The 19,983-nt window shown below is 38.9% G+C and overlaps 1 protein-coding gene and 1 long non-coding RNA gene across 5 annotated transcripts in view; one reads left to right on the top strand and one right to left on the bottom strand.

Moving 5' to 3' along the window:
* Positions 1-1,958: 1,958 nt before the first annotated feature.
* LOC124803086 lies at positions 1,959-11,035 on the bottom strand. 4 transcript variants are annotated; one of them, XM_047264219.1, is made up of 4 exons: positions 10,883-11,035; positions 10,019-10,224; positions 2,790-2,982; positions 1,959-2,706 (listed from the first exon to the last, which is right to left on the bottom strand). In XM_047264219.1, exons 2-4 carry the CDS (start codon positions 10,211-10,213, stop codon positions 2,570-2,572), a joined length of 525 nt encoding a protein of 174 aa, XP_047120175.1. In that variant the 5' UTR covers positions 10,214-10,224; positions 10,883-11,035; the 3' UTR covers positions 1,959-2,569. The 4 variants fall into 4 exon arrangements, with proteins under 4 accessions (XP_047120175.1, XP_047120176.1, XP_047120177.1 ...); XM_047264220.1 differs by having other exon boundaries at positions 10,879-10,935; XM_047264221.1 differs by having other exon boundaries at positions 10,787-10,888.
* Positions 11,036-11,102: 67 nt separating this feature from the next.
* Positions 11,103-19,983, top strand: part of LOC124803087 — a 49,924-nt gene continuing 41,043 nt past the window's right edge. Inside the window, exon 1 of the long non-coding RNA XR_007017198.1 lies at positions 11,103-11,173. This is a non-coding gene — a long non-coding RNA (uncharacterized LOC124803087). The remainder of the gene's footprint in view (positions 11,174-19,983) is intronic.

Here is a 19,983-nt window from a genome sequence, read left to right as displayed (position 1 = left end):
TCAACTTATAATGTGTTCAAAACCGACAGATGCGTTTCAGAGCCATATGAATGATCTATAGACTAACGTGCGCTGGATGCTAGTCGCTTTGTGAAACAAGGATTTTTCCCTCAAGAGTATGAATTTGCCCACCCCCCCCCCTTCTAGAACTGGGCCTGCTGCGCATGCAAGAACCTGGCAGCTTGGGCACTCCAGTAAAAATTTTCCCGGTAGCACTAGCTGCTTGCTGCGACTGCTTACACAGCCAACAACCACATTTCTGTAGCCAGACACGGGAGAAAGTACCACTCAACTGCGCATGCGCTGCTAAAACGAATCTCATGTAAACAGTGTTGACGTCATGCTCATCGGAGGCAATTTGTTGTTAGGAACATTGTATAGTCTTCCTAAAGCCTTTGACATTTTGCTGGGGTAGACTCTTGTATGAGCACTGTTTTGTTGCTGTATATGGCACATTAAGTTTTATTTTCGTTTCTTCTCTCGTTCATGTTTTATTGCTGCAGTATTATTCTGCAGTAGCGGGATGCAGTAATAGCCTTTGTTAGAGTATCGGTTCTTACCAGCCAAAATTACAAAAATTTAACTGGAAACAAAAACAACAAAAAATTACCGAAATTCTAAAAAATTCCCAGGTTTTTCCCGGTTTTCTCCCAGATGAAAAAATTCCCGGGTTTTCCCCGGATCGTTTACACCCTATTTATAAAGATGGTCAACTACACAGCTGTAAATAAATTGCAGTGCAACTTTAATCTGAGCCTACACTTTCCATTGACAATGTTCTGAACTCACAGTATGTAGGTCACTGAATCTATGAACACTTTCTGGAGATACCTCTTGTGCTATATACTAATGATAACAGCAGCTTCTAAAGAACTTGTTTCTGCAAGATGAAATGCTAAGTATGTGTCAAAATAATGTGGAGGCTCATAGATGGAAAAACAAAACTAAAAACAATTTCAAATATTCTAAGGCAGTTTTGTTTGGTCTTGCGCACACAAATTCTTGCTGTGAACCTTCCACCTCATTCCTTTACATCACACCCCTTTATACAGGTTTTTAATGTATTTGACAAAAACCTTTAAGTATTTAAAATTCTATCTAGCTCAGCATCACTCCAATTTAATACAACACTCACTCCAAAAGAACAGTACAACTGTAGTGTAATTACCTCTTCATATTCAAATGCTACAAAATCCTACCATATTATGTCAAATCAGGGCAGGGGTGGGAAAAAGAGAGACCCTATGAAATTTTATAGTTTAAATTAAGGAAGCACTGTCTGTAGGAACTTTTATTTTACTGCCAACTTTAAATTTTAAGTGAATGATTAAACCTGGTTAACATCTGTGAGAAAATCAGGTTTTTACAAATGCAGTACTGACAATGGAAAACTGCAGTTCCACAGCTATGTAAACTAGTTTGTAATACTGCATTTAAATCAGCTGCCAGTGTATCAGATAAATCACAGCACTAAAAAAGAATTTAATAGTTTTGACACCAATGCAGAACTAATAAAGGAATATTGTCAAACAGTGAGTCAATGTCAAAAAATATACCACAGTTACTAATTGTAAAGTTATTATATAACTTTTCTCAGCAGTAAACCTTTCCATACTAGTTTCCTGCACATTGCTGTTGATGTTTAACATCCAGTCTGCAGAGGTCACAGTATACACATAGGACTTCATCACATAAGAATGCTACCTTTCTTTTTAATTGGTTTCAGTACCTGCAATAAGCTTTGAATGTTGCAATGTGTATATTTAACTAGAGAACAGACAACACTGAAGAGGCTGATTTTAATAAATACAGTGCAACATTTGTTTCTTAATTTTCTACACATTGTTTATGATTAATAAGGCATCCACACTAGTGAGTTTTTTGGAGCAGCAATGACATACCCATTATCATGCAAATTGATGGGGAAGTACTGATCATCATTTTGCAATGACACTAGATTCCAGAATTCACATAATATTTTTCCTGAAGTTTGTAATACAACATACATTAGTGACTAGAATAATGTGAACAACAAAAGAGCACAATTCACAGCCCACACCCCACAAATAACAATTGTCTCAGAATATTACTCAGACATAACCAGCCATGCACCAATATGGAGATTAATAAACTTCACATGAAATTAGATATTAGTAGAGCAATAACTGATGACGCTTTGAAGTTACAACTGACACAGTAAATCTGCACCGATAATTCTTACTGCACAATTTCCATATCATATAGTCAAAATTCTTAAGCTTTCTGCAAAAATTAAATCCAGTGATTAAAACAATTTTATTGCCTATTTTTTTATAGGAACAGCTGATTTTTATACTAATTCAAATCATGCAACAATCAATCTCAGCAGACACAAAATATTCAACATTTGTCCAGCAGACATACTGTATTAATTTGCATCTTTAAAGTAATATTTGTGTACACAAATAAAACATCACCCGTGTGGAACATTTGTTATAATTCTCCACTCTGGCTTACTATACATTGAATTTCAAGGGAATCCGTCCATATCTTTACACTACATGACAGAAGCTAATAACAATCAAAATGTTCATTTCTTCCAGTCATTCTTTTCATAATCCCACTTGGAAGCCAGACCTTCAACAGGATTCACTTGCAAGTTAATCATTCTCCTGAGCTGGGCTTCCCGGCGCTCCTCAGTAAATGTTGATGGCAGAGGCTTGTACACTGGAAGAAATGAACAACAAATTAACAACAACGAAAAAATCAATAAAACCATGAAAGTCAGCATAATGCAAAACAACAATTACCCCATAGTTTCATTGCCATGTAAATCCACAATGAAAGGGAGACCCCAATGAGAGTAAATCCAATAATAGATTTCCACTCTCCTGTAGGTGCTTGCATTTCTGCAAATGTTTGACAAAAGCTTGCCCTGTAGAGAGCTTTTTTCTCTTCAATACTTAATTTCCTCCAGTCACCCTTTTCCTTCTGTCGCAGAGCCTAAAACACAGCACACAGGATTACAGAAATACTTTTAGCAATTTTGGCTAATACTATCTAGTTAATTCAATCAAGTTCCTACTTTCAAAAGGTCATACCAAATATATTAACTGAAAATATTCATACATGTTCCAATGTAATTAAATAATCACAGCATACCAACACACTGGACCTGATGGGGTACCAATTCGATTCCACACAGAGTACTTGGAAGAACTTGCCCCCCTTCTAACAGCCGTGTACCGCAAGTCTCTAGAGGAACGGAAGGTTCCAAATGATTGGAAAAGAGCACAGATAGTTCCAGTTTTCAAGAAGGGTCATCGAGCAGATGCACAAAACTATAGGTCTATATCTCTGACATCGATCTGTTGTAGAATTTTAGAACATGTTTTTCGCTCGCGTATCATATCATTTCTGGAAACCCAGAACCTACTCTGCAGGAATCAACATGGATTCCAAAATCAGCGATCGTGTGAGACCCAACTTGCTTTACTTGTTCATGAGACCCAGAAAATATTAGATACAGACTCCCAGTTAGATGCCATTTTCCTTGACTTCCGGGAGGCGTTCGATACAGTTCTGCACTGTTGCCTGATAAACAAAGTAAGAGCCTACGGAATATCAGACCAGCTGTGTGGCTGGATTGAAGAGTTTTTAGCAAACAGAACACAGCGTGTTGTTCTCAATGGAGAGACGTCTACAGACAAAGTAACCTCTGGCGTGCCACAGGGGAGTGTTATGGGACCATTGCTTTTCACACCATATATAAATGACCTAGTAGATAGTGTCTGAAGTTTCATGCGGCTTTTCGCGGATGATGCTGTAGTATACAGAGAAGTTGCAGCATTAGAAAATTGCAGCGAAATGCAGGAAGATCTGCAATGGATAAGCACTTGGTGCAGGTAGTGGCAACTGACCCTTAACATAGACAAATGTAATGTATTGCGAATGCAAAGAAAGAAGAAGGATCCTTTGTTGTATGATTATATGATAGCGGAACAAACACTGGTAGCAGTTACTTCTATAAAATATCTGGGAGTATACATACTGAACAATTTAAAGTGGAGTGATCATATAAAATTAATTGTTGGTAAGGCGGGTGCCAGGTTGAGATTCATTGGGAGAGTCCTTAGAAAATCATCTGAGGAGATTGGTAAGCATGATAGCGTTATGGAGATGTTTAGCAAACTCAAGTGGCAGACTCTGCAAGAGAGGCGCTCCGCATTGCGGTGTAACTTGCTGCCCAGGCTTCGAGAGGGTGCATTTCTGGACGAGGTATCGAATATATAGCTTCCCCCTACTTATACCTCCCGAGGAGATCATGAATGTAAAATTAGACATTCGAGTGCGCACGGAGGCTTTCCGGCAGTCGTTCTTCCCGCAAACCATACGCGACTGGAACAGGAAAGGGAGGCAATGACAGTGGCACATAAAGTGCCCTCCACCACACACTGTTGGGTGGCTTGCGGAGTATAAATGTAGATGTACACCCTGCTAGAGCATTTCGGTGGTTGTGATGCCATTGCTACAGAACTCTTAGTAACTTAGGACACTCATGAACTGCTCAAAACAACTGGTAACAGGTGTCCTGTCCCTTGCAAGCAAGTTTTCTCCCTTCCCACTCTGCTTCATACTTTGGCCTGGGCATCTAGTGGTAAAGCATGTGCCTCAAAAATCGAATCCTAGTCGGCCCGAGGGTTTTTGTCTACCCATCACCACTCAGTGGTGTGAAGATTTGCAAGGAACGCTGTGTGGTTTGGCTTCCTTGATAAACAGTAGGTCCCTTTTCATCTGACAGGATTATGGTGATAGGTACATGAAGTCACCAAAGTGGCAACCAACTGAAAGACTTCCACCAGGCCTTCGAGTATCTTGAAATAATTATACTCTCCTCCTCAAAAACATTCCACCCTAACATCAGCTACAGCATGTCAACACCTGAAGGCAGTCCGCCCCCGGTAGCTGAGTAGAGAACATCATCAATCCTAAGGGCCCAGGTTCGATTCCTGGCTGGGTCGAAGATTTTCTTCGCTCACGGACTGGCTTTTGTGTTGTCCTAATCACCACCATTTCATCTCCATTGACATGCAAGTCACCGAAGTGGCGTCAAATCAAAAGACTTGCACCCAGCGAACGGTCTACCTGACGAGAGAGAGAGAGAGAGAGAGAGAGAGAGAGAGAGAGAGAGAGAGAGAGAGACCGACCTTCCCCTTTCGAAATGTCATTGCAGATAATGATTAATGAAGTTCTATTGTCTCTTGAAGTATGGCTATGGCACAGTCTGTAGACCACTTATCACTTTTTAACCTATTAGTCATTGCAAGGCACCTAGATGAAGACAATCTCAATGAGTGTTGGTGGATGGTGAACAGGCTTGATCAAGAAAATTCTAGCTGCTTTTTTTGTGTGAAGCATAATATAGTGCCAGTTTCAAAGTATGGCTTTTTACTGTCAAATCACTTTTTACTAACAATTTCACTTTAGTTATATTCTGTATTCACTACAGATACTCATCACAAAATTGCAAACAAACAACTTTGCTTACAGCAGTTTTTTTAAAAGGTATCATCTTAACCAACATGTTTGTCTTTTGTAATTGGTTTTTCTTTATAACAAATACTTTTCAACTACTCAGCACCCAATTTTCCATCATTAACAGTGTCCCATTTTGCCAGATTTTGAAACCTTATATATTCTTCTCATCAACAAGCTTATTAATCACTGCAAAAAGTTCTCTTCTTTTTATGTCTACTTGTTTTAGTAGTTCTGTCATTAATGATGGAGCTATGTTTTTTCAAAGTTTTTAGGTGTTAAGATCTAAACTGAAGGGGAAAAATGGATAGTATCAACACTTAATGGTACTTGGGTTCATGGTAAAATGCTGTTTTTTCAATACCTCAACAGAAGCTACTAAATGTAAAAGGAACAAAAACTAATATGATTATAACTAATCTCATAGAACCTGTGGTTTAACGAGAGAACACTGTTCTCTACAAAGAGGGGTACCCAATACAGCAGAGTACACAAAGCAGACACACCATCGCCGATTTGTTGGACTGGGGATGTCATCAATGTTGCAACTGATTTATTCAGCAAGTAATACTAGCCATGAATTATTTTAATGGCCATTAGTTTGATTTAAATATAGTTACATTCACAACACCCCATATTTTATCATTTTTGTTTCTCATTACAGTTGTGGGGGTTGTGCCTTCACTCCAGAGACTGGTACGCAACAGCTGTCCATTTTAGTCTATACTGTGCAATCTCAGCATAACTACTGCAACTGTAGTTAGATCCGTTACTTGTACCACATTACATTCACCAGACAGTGCCTTCATCTGTCCATGCACTTGACACTTTTCACACCACAGTGAAGGCATGCACTTCACACATTCCTGTTTTGATTAAAATAGACTACGTGTCTAAAGGTACATAGTTTGCCATCTTTGGTCTGAGCCATATATAAGTTGACAACCCCTGCCAAAATTTAATCAGTCTGTCTACAGAAAACACATACAAGTATTTTTTTTTTTTTTTTTTTTTTTTACTGTGACACCAATCAAATAATACAGTACTATATCTAAAACAGAAGTTCACCAAGCAGCTACATGCTTATTCCAGAATTTTCTTAAAGATATGAGAGTAGATGACTGAACAACCATTCAAGCAATAAGTTTGAAGTTCAATTCACTGAAGAAGATTGAATGAGCTGAAAAAATCTTTGACATCAGAAGTGCACTACAGTGACAACTTACTTTATTTATGTGGAGCCTACAAAAGTCCAAATTTTTACAACTTCAGTAAATTCACAACAGCATGTAAGTCAATAAGCCAACAATTATCTTTGTATGTGTATTAGTACTGATGTGAAAATATTTAACTGCTTGAGAAATGTAATAAAATGCAACTAAACTTAGTCATGTAGAATGCACCCCCTTCCCTCTTGTAATATGCATTTACTGCAACAACCATAGAAATGCTTTGTTCTCCCATGTAAAGTTCCCCACTCAAACTTAACAATAGTAGATTTCAAGATAGTTAAATGATACTGACAGCCATAATCTTCACATAAATTTTATATTACACATAAACTTATCTTCTCTAGAGATATATATTACCAGTTTTCCTAGCAGAACACCCGAATTGTGCAATGATGTCTGATTGCAACAGCACTGATGCAATGTGTGGACACTATAGGATACATGACTTGTGTCTGTACTAGCACAAAATAAACTGTTGGAACACTTGTCGCCACTACATTCTAAAAACTAAGAATTTATGTGCAGCTACATTGTTTGGTATCTTACTTGGCTCATCATTCTTCAAGGTTCCTGAATGATTGTTTCCTGGTCTGCCTTTGCCAGTTTTCCCAATATTTTGCATTCAAAATTGTTTGACATCCATCTGTTGTATGTCACATTCCAACCTAACATAGACATAGGGCTCCACTATAGATAACAGCGAGTTCATCGGTCCTATCGGATTACGGAATGAAATCTGCTGTGCCTGAAGAAATTTAGGGAAATGATGGAAAACCTAAATCAGTATGGCCGGGTGTGGGTTTGAACAGCTGTCCACCCGAATGCAAGTCCAGTGTGCTAACCACTGCACCATCTCGCTCAGTGAGGGAGGGGGGTCCAATACATAACTTAAATAACTACATCCTACAGTTTATGTTCAAGGATTTGATTATTAAGACATCCTGGAACACATTTAGCTATAGTCAACCGGAGTGGACCTAATCTTCCCTAAATAGCAAACCTATTATCTGTATAGTTTTTTAGTTTTGATCACTGTTAAAAAACAGTTATGTTTTATTCATCTCTTTTCAATTAATAATGTGAGTGCAGCTACCAGTATTCTGGTCATATTCTTTCCTGACATTGCTACTAAAGCATTTAGCAGCAAATCTGTTTCCCCATTAACTTTCTCTCTCTTATGATATCAATTCATTCAGATATATTGAACTATCAGCATTAAACAGAGGCTACGGTGACAAACTACTTTGGGGCACATCACAGTTCCTACTTTAGGTTAGTATGTGATAGTTTGTATGTGAATTGGTAAAATTAACAACTGTCACAATGAACTACTTTAAAAATATACATGGATATGGTGACAGTGGTCTATCTTAAAACCACAGGTCTACTTTAGGCTCAAAAATGACAAGTTATGTTAGAAGCTAGCTAAGCCAATAAAGGTGACCATGTCCGTAACTGTGAACATATAACTTTTACACAGAAGTGATTGGTGAAATTACTAGTTGATCTTAGATATATATCTGAAAGCTTTATCTTCCACCAGAATGCCGCAAGTGAATGTTTCCACAGCTGGTTGTAAGCAAGCAAAAGTAAGTTGCTGCTGATGACTTGTTCTGTAGTAATAAATTGTAGTTAATCTCTCAAACTGACATTAACATATCATAAAGATGTGCAATGTGTTGCAGAGGATGACAGCTTTGAGGAGACAGAGGGAATTGACAAAGTAGAAGTGGCATTTACTTACTAAAAAACTATAAAATATGCAGTTGCTGTATTGCTAACAATTTGAACTAACTTCATGTCACAACCTGGGCACAACTTTGGTCTCAATATATTCCAATAAATGGAAGACAGCAGGGGAAAACAAATCCTAAAAACTTTCCAAATCTGTAATAAAAAAGACACAGCATTTCACTTTCACCTCTTTGGTTAATACCGGCACAACTAGCCTCCCACCTACTACACAAAACACAAAGTCATTGTACATTTAATAAAGAAAAAGCACACTGATCAGCACTACCTATAGTCTGTAGTTTTGCCAAACTTTACAATAACGAGACTACTTACATCAAACCCATGACTCAATGACAAACTCAAGATCTAAGGAGACTCACTCTTGCTGTCATCTACTCGAGGACACAAAGACTTCAAAATATTTTCACTCAGTTAAGACATCACATCTTCTACAAAGCACGGGAAACAAAACATACTTTGAAAATTAAAAATGAATTTTAAAAACAATCTTTCCATCAAAAACAAAAACATCTAAGAGTAACCAATTTTTCATTGTTTTGAATGTGTATTTTGGAGTTTACATCATCAAATGGATGAGTTGAAAACTGTCAATTCAGAGTAAAATATGTCATGAACAACTTGATGAAAGATGTATTATAAACTGCAGAATGCACAAAATAATTTCCAGTAAAATTAGATGTTGAAACCCCCTTGCATTGTTCAGTATGGCTTGGACATAAACATTAGGCTTTGCTACTTTTCAATTTGTTACCACAAGCAAATTTTTTGCTTTCACATTCATTGGCTTCGCCACCTCACAACCAAATTGTCACCTTCCAACCTAATGTAGACTTCACAAGATTTCATAACCCAATTTCCACCACACAGTCAACCCACCTGATGATTAATTTTCAAACAATTTTTGGAGACTAACAAGACCAATATTTGCATTAATTGTGTGATTAATGCCATCTACTAACAATTCCACAATCGAATTAAGACCACAGTAATCAAGAATGCTTAAAAATATCTCTATTTTCCATCAAAGACCACAAAGTATGTACAGATATTATCAGCCTTACAGAACTAAATACGATAGCTTACTTTCATCCAGATCAGATGTCCACTGCAAGCATCGTGTGTAACCTACAGAGTGTTCTGGAAATATACAAATGGCAACTGCTAGTACCACTACAACTTTACTGTCGCCACATTTTTGAAAATGAAAAAAAATGTAACACTGTGCACAAAGTTACAGTGTGTACTTTTTACATATACACTGCACTCCACAACCCTCAATTTTCTCATGAGTGTTTTGTACTTGAATTACAGTGATATAAATGAAACTAAATTAACCATTCAGAATGGAGACAAGACTGTGAGGACCTTGTGAGAAAAGTAGCCAATTTGGGACACAACACCTGCCTGGAACTGAATGATATTATCATTAAAATCGATCTTCATGCGTAATTGTCCAACCTAGTCATATTTCTACCCAATTTCTCAGGACATTAAATATTTACTCACTGTTACTTTACCTCAATATCTGGTGTTGTCTCCTTGAATCTTATGGCTGGCATTGGGAAGTCGGTTCGGTCCATATAACTTGGCTGGCCGTTAAACCCATATCCTACAATTTCTCGGTTCCCAATTTTTGCTCTATAGGACGCTACTCCAGCTTTCTGTATTAGGTGCGTTTCCCTAAGGGCAGATGCTAGCAAACGACTTGCCATCGCAGTAAGACCTGTGAACAAATGAGTTTTAGGTACAATCTACAAGTACGCTGTTATACGAATTTATAAAAAAGGCGTTACAAATAAACTTAATTTGTTTTAGACGTTCAATATCATCATCCGTGAACTGTCAGTTAAGTGTACACATCGTAAAATAACGTGACAACTCCTGTACAAGAATTCGGTGCTGGCCACTCAGCAAGGGCCGGTCACAGTTGGAAGTACACATACAAACAACATTCCATAAAACACGGTTCTATGAAATACCATCCGCTTGTAATACCGAGCAATATCCACTCATGTCTTCTAAGTTATTTAACGTACATCCTTTACTCACTATCCAAACTATGACGACTCTCCTCAAAACCCGGGAAGTAATTATTGAAATACATTATTGCTATTACGTAGTTAGAAAATTACTTGACATGTAAAGGAGGCATACATTTCTTTATCATCCATAAAACACCCTTAAAAACATATCACCTACTATTTCCGGCTCTAACCTTGCTCCTTTAAGGAATATGATGAAAACTTCAAAAAAATAGGGGAAACAGTTCTTTCCTAATTTCCCACCTTTTATACATAAATTGCAGTTTTAATTCACTGGTACGAAAGATAGCAAATACTACGTCAACCACACTATTTAACACGGCAGAGCTTCTTACCTACCGTTCGGAATCTGTAATCCCAAGATGGTGAAGGGGTCTGGAAAGGTCAGTCATGTGTAGTGAGAACAAGCGCATAATATGAAATAACAATAATTGTAAATATTTTTTTCAACATTCTAAAAAATTTCCACGAATTTAAATAGAAACATACATTGTTAAACCTTAATTTAACAAAATGTGAATAGCTGCTGACGAAAGTAGTATACCTTACGTAAATATCCGATTGAGAAATCGATACTTCATTCGATCTAGAGCTACTGGAACGACTGTGACTGGAACTGGATAGTAACTAGTAAGTTCTAGTCAGATCTCAATACTATGGAGATCAATGGTTGTTGTATTCCTTGAGTTGCATTAGGAATTGAGAGGAGCAGAGGAATGGCTTGACTAAAATTTCATCCGAAAATATTAAGTCGAGACTGCGTTATCGTACATTGCAATGGTGGCAATTTTAACCCTATGTAGTATGTACATACAGTTAATAACTTTACGTTCAGTCAGAGAAGTGCGATTGCACAAGGAGTGGAAGTTTCGTTCGTTATGAGGTACAATAACATAAAATTTTTACTCACATGTGATCATTTATTACACTCAGTCGACTCCTTACCAGACAGCAGTTAAAAATTGCGTTGTTGGAAGGTTACCCCCCCCCCCCTCCCAATTCCTTGGTGCGTTCATCAATTTGTAATAATCTCTAGAACAGTGGATACTGTTTCCATCACAGGAAGTACAGGATGCATCATGATTCGGCGATTTGATTGTGAGTGGGGTAAGTCGGAAGTCTGGGTAGTAGTGGGCATTACAGTCATCCCCTGAAATGTTTAACTTCTAGGGAAGAATGCTGCACCCTGTGTCAGGGAGAACCAAGCACAGAACAGTATGGACAATTCAAACACAACAAATAATGGCGCCCATTAGGGAAACGGCAACAAAGAGTGGGAGGATCATCAGGTCGAGTGGAAGTCTTGAAACATATACTTTGAAGGTTGTGTGAAAAGATAGGCCGTGATTTGCTAGACTTCCACCATTGGGTTAAGAATTGCAGTGTTCCCCTGATTGAGTTGGGGCTTCTCCCGGGTACCCGATTATGGAGTGCACACAAGTTTATTTTTGTCTGTCCAGAACAGATAATGGTAGCTGTAGAATATGCCAAGTACTAGTGTAAGAGAAAAAATGGGGACGCATCCACATATGACACTGTTAAAATCCCAGTGATCAGCTGCTGAAGCACTCAACATAGTTCCAGAGCTGAAAGCATTCCTAAAAAGCAGTGGAACTCTCATAATACAATATACAGAAAGCTGACTAAAATATGAAACTGATAGGAGCGAGATTTTTGGGGAAAATAGCATTAACCAAATCAGTAAGCTAATACAAATGGTGGTATTCATCACAGTTGACTAGGAACCTAAATCCATTGAGATGCAAATCAAAACTGCGTGTAGAAACCCAAATCTACTACGATGCAAAGAAACTGCAAACATTATGGTTTGACAAAACTCAGTATCAAGATTGGGTGTGCATTTACAATTGGATCCTTCTGTCAACCAAAAGACTTGCCCCCGGATTTAATCAGAACTTAAGAGAAAATCTGATCTCACTTTACTTAAGTTCCCTAATCATACTGTTGTTATTGTCATAACAACAATATGGAAAGGATAGATTGCTCCTGACAATGTAGAGTGGGCACTGCGTCACAGACAGGCACAGTGGAAAAGAATTATAGAAATTTTCAGATATCGGATTATCAAAATTACGCAAACCACAACTCTTACACACACAGCCACTGTAATCTCCAGGCACAAAGAGACAGTTGCAAGTGTGTCTGATGCGAACAATCTTTGTTGGGTTGGGTAATGGGTGTACCGAACAGGCTGGGGGCAGGGTGGTGGTGGTGGGGGAAAGACACTAATGCTGCCTGTGTTAGTGTGCAGGATAGAGTAATGAGAACAGGATAGGACTGCTAAGTAGACCATTGGGAGGTTATGCTGCTGGGGGGGAAGAGTGGAGTGGAGGAGGAGGAGGAGGAGAAGAAGAAGAAGAAGAAGAAGAAGAAGAAGAAGAAGGAAAAAGAACTATGCAGGCGTGTTGATGGAACTAAAGACATGTAGTACTGTAATGAGAGCAGAAAATGGGACAAGCAGGCGGAGGACAGAGACTAGTGAAGGCTGAGGCCTGATAGTTAAGGGAATAAAGATATGTTGCATGGAGAGTTCGTACCTATGCCATTCAGAAAAGTTGGTGTTTGTGGAAAGAATCCAGATGGCACAGGCAGTGATACAGTCATTAAATTGAAACATCAGATTGGGCAGCAGATCAGCTGTTTCTTGGCCACAGTCTTGCAGTGCCCATTCATGTGCAGAGAACCACAATCCACCAAATAAAAACTGATCCTGACTGTATACCACACCTCTGTAGTTCTCAACCACAGGAACTATCTGGCAAAGGGGCTCTGCCAATTGTCAGATATGTCCACATGCAAGCCCTGCCACAATGACCTCATTCCAGAAATCCAACAGTATCTCCAGTCTATTATCAGATCCTTAGGGCCATCCCAGTATCTCTCTCCTGAGTCTCTCTCTCCTCATCCCCCCCCCCCCCCCCGACAACTCCCCACATCCGTACCTTCTACATGCTTCCTGAAGTACATGGACCTAACCACCCAGGACACCCCATGCTCCCACAGAGAGAATATCTGCCCTTAAGCACCAATGCCTTCATGCTGTTACCTATACCCTACCCTTCTAAAGAAAAGGCACCAATCATTTCCGTAAGGGATTCTCCAGAGTCCCTGTTCATTTCCACCCAGCACCCTGCTCAGCACTGTTGATGCCACTTCCCTCTGCTTTAACATCCCCAGTGCTCATGGCCTTGCTACTATTGAAACTACCGCATCTCTCCTAACCATCCAGAATCCCAAACCCCTCACCTGATTCAGATTCATTGATGACATCTTCAACCCCCATTTGCTTCACATGGCCCTCCTAGCCCAACAAGCCACCTTCAACATCGTATCTGAAGTAAGTTATCGTTTGACACAAAAATTAGTCAGCTTTGCTTATTTTCATTCACTTATGTTGTATGGTATTATATTTTGGGATAACTCTTCCCATTCTAAAAGGATGTTTTTGGCCCAGAAACGGGCAGTTTGACAATAAGTGGTGTAAGTTTGCGAACCTCGTGTCGACCACTGTTCAATAGTCTGGGTATTTTGACATTACCCTCTCAGTTTATATATTCCTTACTGTTGTTTCTTGTTAACAGTATCAGCTTATTCCCAAGAATTGGCAGCTTTCATTCAGTTACTACTCGGTAGAAATCGAATCTGCATTTTGATCGCACTTCCTTAACTCTTGTGCAGAAATGTGTGCACTATACTGCTGCATCCATTTTCAATAAGTTACCACAAGAATTAAAAAATCTTAGCAGTAATGCAAGTGCTTTCAAATCGAAACTGAAGAGTTTTCTCATAGGTCACTCCTCCTATTCTTTTGAGGAGCTCTTTGAAAAATTGAGCTGATTTATTTGTTATATTGTTGATTGCATTTACTTAAACTTATGGCTTGACTTTTTTGGGTTCATAAACATTTTATTTTTCTGTTATTACTTTTGTGTTGTACTTTCATGTACTGACATATTCCATGACCTTGGATATTTTCTCCTCAATTTGGTCCTACGGAACTAGACGTGTAAATAAATAAATAAACCTCAAGGATGACTACATCAGTATGTCCATCCACATCCGAACCTACCAACCAGCAACAATACCTCCACTTTGACAGCTGCCACACATTCCACATCAAGTGATCCCTCCCATTCAGCCCAGTTGCCAATGGTCATAGTATCTGTAGTTGCAACAGTCCCTCTCCAAATATACAAAGGGTCTCACTGAGGCCTTGACAGACTGAAATTATTCTCCCAGTACTGTGCCTTGTCTCCCTAGTCACTTACCACCCCTCACAATCCCACTGTCCAGCCACAAAAGAGCACCGCTCTTGTGACGTAATACTAGCGAAGACAGGAGCAATGGAATCACAGTCTCTGCTAGGGTCTTCACCATCTCTCATCGAGCCCTGAAATGAGAAATACCATCCCAACTCCTCTCACAGTGGTATTCCACTGCCCACACAATCTACACAATGTCCTTGCCTGTCCCTACTCCAGCCCTGATCCCAACCCCTTGCCTCTTGGCTCACATCCCTGTAATAGATCTAGACCCAAAACCTGTCCTGTACATCCTCCTACTACTACCTACTCCAGTCCTGCTGCAAGCACCTCCTGCCACGTCAAAGGCCTAGTCACCTGTGAAAGTAGCCATGTTACCTACCACCTTAGCTGCAACCACTGTGCTGCATTCTATGTGGGCATGACAACTAACAAGCTGTCTCTCCACATGAATAGCCACTGCCAAACTGTGCCCAAGAGACAACTGGATCACCAGGTGGTCAGCATGCTGCCCAGCATGATGCTCTTCAGTTTAGTCACTGCTTCACAGTCTGTGTCATCTGGATTCTTCCCACCAACACCAGCTTTTTTGAACCGTGCAGGTGGGATTTCTCCCTACAACATATTCTTTGTTTCCGTAACTCCCCTGTCCTCAACTGTTGGTAGTCCCTGTCTTCCACCTACCTATCCCTTTCCATGCTCCTACTCCAGCACTACAACACCTTCTATCTCTCCAATGCAACTGTTAATTTTTTTCCCTTCTGTACCTTTCTCCCCTCTCAGGTAGCCATACTATTCCTCCATTTCTGGAAAACATTTGACACCAGTACTTCTTAACATAAATATGGCGATATGGGGCATGGAATGAAATTTGTGAGTGGATTGAATATTTCTTGTTAGGGAGGACACAGCATTTTAGATTGGATGAGAGTCATTTACAGCTGTAGAAGTAATGTCAGTCATACCTCAGGGAAGTCTGATGGCACCCTTGCTGTTCATGAAGTATATTGATAACCTGGCAGACAATATTTTGGCAGCATTTGAGAATACTTAATGAGGCTTTCACTATTAGATTCCAGATGTCCTTAACATGAGCTTTCTAAATTGAGTGACAGAACCTTTCTTAAACCTTATCACTAAAGGATGTGTTGATAAAATTGTGAAATATGCAGAGTTGAAATTGGAATAAAAATGGATATCAAGAATTTTTATTTCAGAGGCAAATTCCTGTAATACGTGTAGCTTTCTGGCTGCAGTACCACATTCAGCCAAGAGAGGATATAGTTTTGTCAGCAGTTTCATTACACAGTAAAGAAAGAGGGGTATACAGTGTAATATTGTAATATAAGCTGAGTGATGACAATTTTGGCAGCAAATATTGATAATTCGTGTCACTGTCTTCCATCTAGTTCAGTTCTGTCGCTAACAATATGATACTGATTTTTTAAAATGTTTATTTTTCAGTGAAATGCTGAAAAAACAACCAATACTTCAAAGAAAGTAATGTTAAAAAATTGTTTGTTCAATATATAATGCAATAAGTGGGCTGGGATTGAAGAAAAAGATTGATCATAAAAAGAAACTTGTACCATAAGCTATCTTGAGGAAATGCTGTATAGAATAAAAAACTGCAACAAGGTAATTGTTGAAGTTAATTAAAAAAATATGGATTTCATTAGTCAGATTTTTCAGATCTGTGGAGAAGGGGAAGGTGGGGGGGGACTAACTCATGAAAAGTAAACACCTGTGTCCCTTCTGGGGCCAGTATGTTCTTACACCTGCACTGTGTTCATATACTGACATTAATTATCATGCAGACTACTTTTTCATGAAAAAAGCCTACTCTTTCTGAATGCATAGATCTACCAAAAAGTATGATACTTACATTTACAACCATACTCTCATACTCTGCAAACCACTGTGAAGTACATGGCAGAGCACACTTCCCATTGCATCACATATTAAGTTTTCTTTCCGTTAAAATCATGTATGGAGTGCAGGAAGAATGTTTGTTTAACTGACATTGTGTGAGCAATGCATAGGATGCTGTAGTATTTACCTGGCTACCTCATTTAATACTTATTCTAAAATTTTGTGAGTAACATTTCGCAGGATATCTTCAAGACACGAGCATTTTGTTTACTGCAATGAATACATTACCTCCACCTGACCTTTTGATATTTATATTTGCCCCAAAAGTCTCACTGCTGTCCACTGCAGATTTAGGCAGCTCTCTGTGAATGCCACTGCATTTTAGAAGAGCTTCAAACTCTAGTGCTTTATAGTGAACTGTAGAGCAATTGAGTTCATCTTGCCAGCTTTGCACTACTGCGACAAAGGATACACAGTACCAGGCAACAGCTGGATGCGAATGGACACGCTCTTACAGCCTTGCATCTGCAACTATCAAGGGCACTCACAGCTTTAGATTGGGATCAAGTTAATGCAGCTACAGTTTCCCAACAAATGTCATCACAGAAATCAACTACAGAGAGGCAGAAAAGTAAGTTCAGCTGCTTTTCACAATGACAACACATTGCAGACCACAGATCCTGAGAAAGGACTTTCATTTATTTTTTTATTTATTTATTTATTTATTGTTCCGTGGGACCTCATTTAGGAGAAGTCTCCATGGTCATGGAACGAGTCAATACATGAAATTATAATACGATTGTAGAAACAGATAAAATGAAATATAAGAAACATATTTAGGCGACAAGTCGTTAGTTTAAATAAAGAAAATCAAGAATGTAACACTGGAATTTGCTTAATTTTTTAGCTCTTCCAGGAGCTCCTCGACAGAATAGAAGGAGTGAGCCATGAGGAAACTCTTCAGTTTAGACTTAAAAGTGTTTGGGCTACTGCTAAGATTTTTGAGTTCTTGTGGTAGCTTATTGAAAATGGATGCAGCAGAATACTGCACTCCTTTCTGCACAAGAGTCAAGGAAGTGCATTCCACATGCAGATTTGATTTCTGCCTAGTATTAACTGAGTGAAAGCTGCTAACTCTTGGGAATAAGCTAATATTGCTAACAACAAACAACATTAAAGAAAATACATACTGTGAGGGCAATGTCGAAATTCCCAGACTATTGAATAGGGGTCGACAAGAGGTTTTCGAACTTACACCATACATAGCTCGAACAGCCCGTTTTTGAGCCAAAAATACCCTTTTTGAATCAGAAGAATTACCCCAAAAAATAATACCATATGACATAAGTGTATGAAAATATGCGAAGTATACTACTTTTCGTGTTGAAATGTCACTTATTTCAGATACTGTTCTAATGGTAAATAAAGCGGCATTTAGTTTCTGAACAAGATCCTGAACATGGGCTTTCCACAACAGCTTACTATCTATCTGTACGCCTAGGAACTTGAACTGTTCCATCTCGCTTATAACATGCCCATTCTGTCTGATTAAAATGTCAGTTCTTGTTGAATTGTGGGTTAGAAACTGTAAAAACTGAGTCTTACTGTGATTTAGCATCAGATTATTTTCCACAAGCCACGAACTTATATCATGAACTACATTATTTGATAATGTTTCAATATTACACACAAGATCCTTCACTACCAAGGTGGTGTCATCAGCAAACAGAAATATTTTTGAATCACCTGTAATACTAGAAGGCATATCATTTACATAAATAAGAAACAGCAGTGGCCCCAGCACCGACCCTTGGGGAACGCCCCATTTAACAGTGCCCCATTGGGACTGAACATCATTACCACTCTCAATATTGCGGAGGATTACCTTTTGCTTTCTGTTCTTAAAGTAGGAGGCGAACCAATTGTAAGCTACTCCCCTTACTCCATAATGTTCCAACTTCTGCAGTAATATTTTGTGGTCAACACAGTCAAAAGCCTTCGTTAAATCAAAGAAAACACCTAACGTTCGCAACCTTTTATTTAATCCATCCAAAACCTCACAGCGAAAAGAGATTATAGCATTTTCAGTTGTTAAGCCATTTCTAAAACCAAACTGTACATTTGACAGCAAATTATGTGAATTTAAATGCTGCAGTAACCTTGTATATACAACCCTCTCGATAACTTTAGCAAACACCGATGGCATAGAAATAGGTCTATAATTGTCAACATTATCCCTGTCTCCCTTTTTATAAAGTGGCTTCACTACCGAGTACTTTAATCGGTCAGGAAACCGACCACTCCTAAAGGAAAAGTTACAGATATGGCTAAGTACTGAGCTAACATACGTGGAACAATACTTCAGTATTCTGCTAGATACCCCGTCATATCCATGAGAGTTCTTGGTCTTTAGTGATTTAATTATTAACTCAATCTCCCTCTTGTCAGTATCATGGAGGAGCATTTCAGGTAACAGTCTCGGAACACTTTTCTCTAAGAGCACTATATGATTCCCTGTTGGGACTAGGTTTCTATTTAGTTCACCTGCTATATTCAGAAAGTGATTATTAAATACTGTACATATATGTGACTTATCAGTAACACGGACATCCCCACTACGCACTGATTCTATATTCTCGACCTGTCTCTGCAGACCAGCCACTTCCTTTACGACTGACCATATGGTTTTAATTTTATCCTGAGACTTAGCTATTCTATTTGCATACCACATACTTTTTGCCTTCCTAATAACTTTTTTAAGCACCTTACAATACTGTTTGTAATGGGCTGCTGCATTTAGATTTTGACTGTTTCTAACGTTTTGATATAATTGCCACTTTGTTCTACAAGATATTCTTATCCCTTTAGTCAGCCACCCAGGCTGCCTGTTTGTGCTAGTACCCTGTTTTGAACGTTCTAACGGAAAGCAACTTTCAAAGAGCACGAGAAAAGTCTTGAGGAAAGCATTATATTTATCGTCTACTGTATCAGCACTATAAACATCTTGCCACTTGACGCTGAGAGATACAGACACAGGTGCAATGTGGGTACTTAAGAAAGGACTTAATTTCACACCATGTCAAAAGCACAAGACAATACTGTCTGCGAAATAACAAGTGGCATTGAACAGGCAGTCAGCCAGCTCCAAACTGAAACAGTGGATGAGATACAGCGTGAAACAACTCATATTCTCATGAAAGAAAAGTTACCAGCACCCAATATGACTAGGGCTGAGCGCAATGACCTGTGAGCAGCACACAGTGATAAAAGCATTGTGGTCCTTCC

The sequence above is a fragment of the Schistocerca piceifrons genome, chromosome 6 (assembly GCF_021461385.2).
Source record: "Schistocerca piceifrons isolate TAMUIC-IGC-003096 chromosome 6, iqSchPice1.1, whole genome shotgun sequence".
Taxonomy (NCBI): domain Eukaryota; kingdom Metazoa; phylum Arthropoda; class Insecta; order Orthoptera; family Acrididae; genus Schistocerca; species Schistocerca piceifrons.
The sequence above is the reverse complement of the archived record's forward strand: the minus strand, read 5'-3'. Positions and strand labels throughout refer to the sequence as shown.

Coding starts and splice junctions, on each gene's coding strand:
- LOC124803086 (XM_047264219.1), bottom strand. CDS start 10,213: ATGGCAAGTCGTTTGCTAGCATCTGCCCTTAGGGAAACGCACCTAATA. Junction 2,983..10,018: donor AGACAACACCAGATATTGAG/GTAAAGTAACAG, acceptor GCTGTGTTTTAG/GCTCTGCGACAGAAGGAAAA. Junction 2,707..2,789: donor CATGGCAATGAAACTATGGG/GTAATTGTTGTT, acceptor CATTTCTTCCAG/TGTACAAGCCTCTGCCATCA.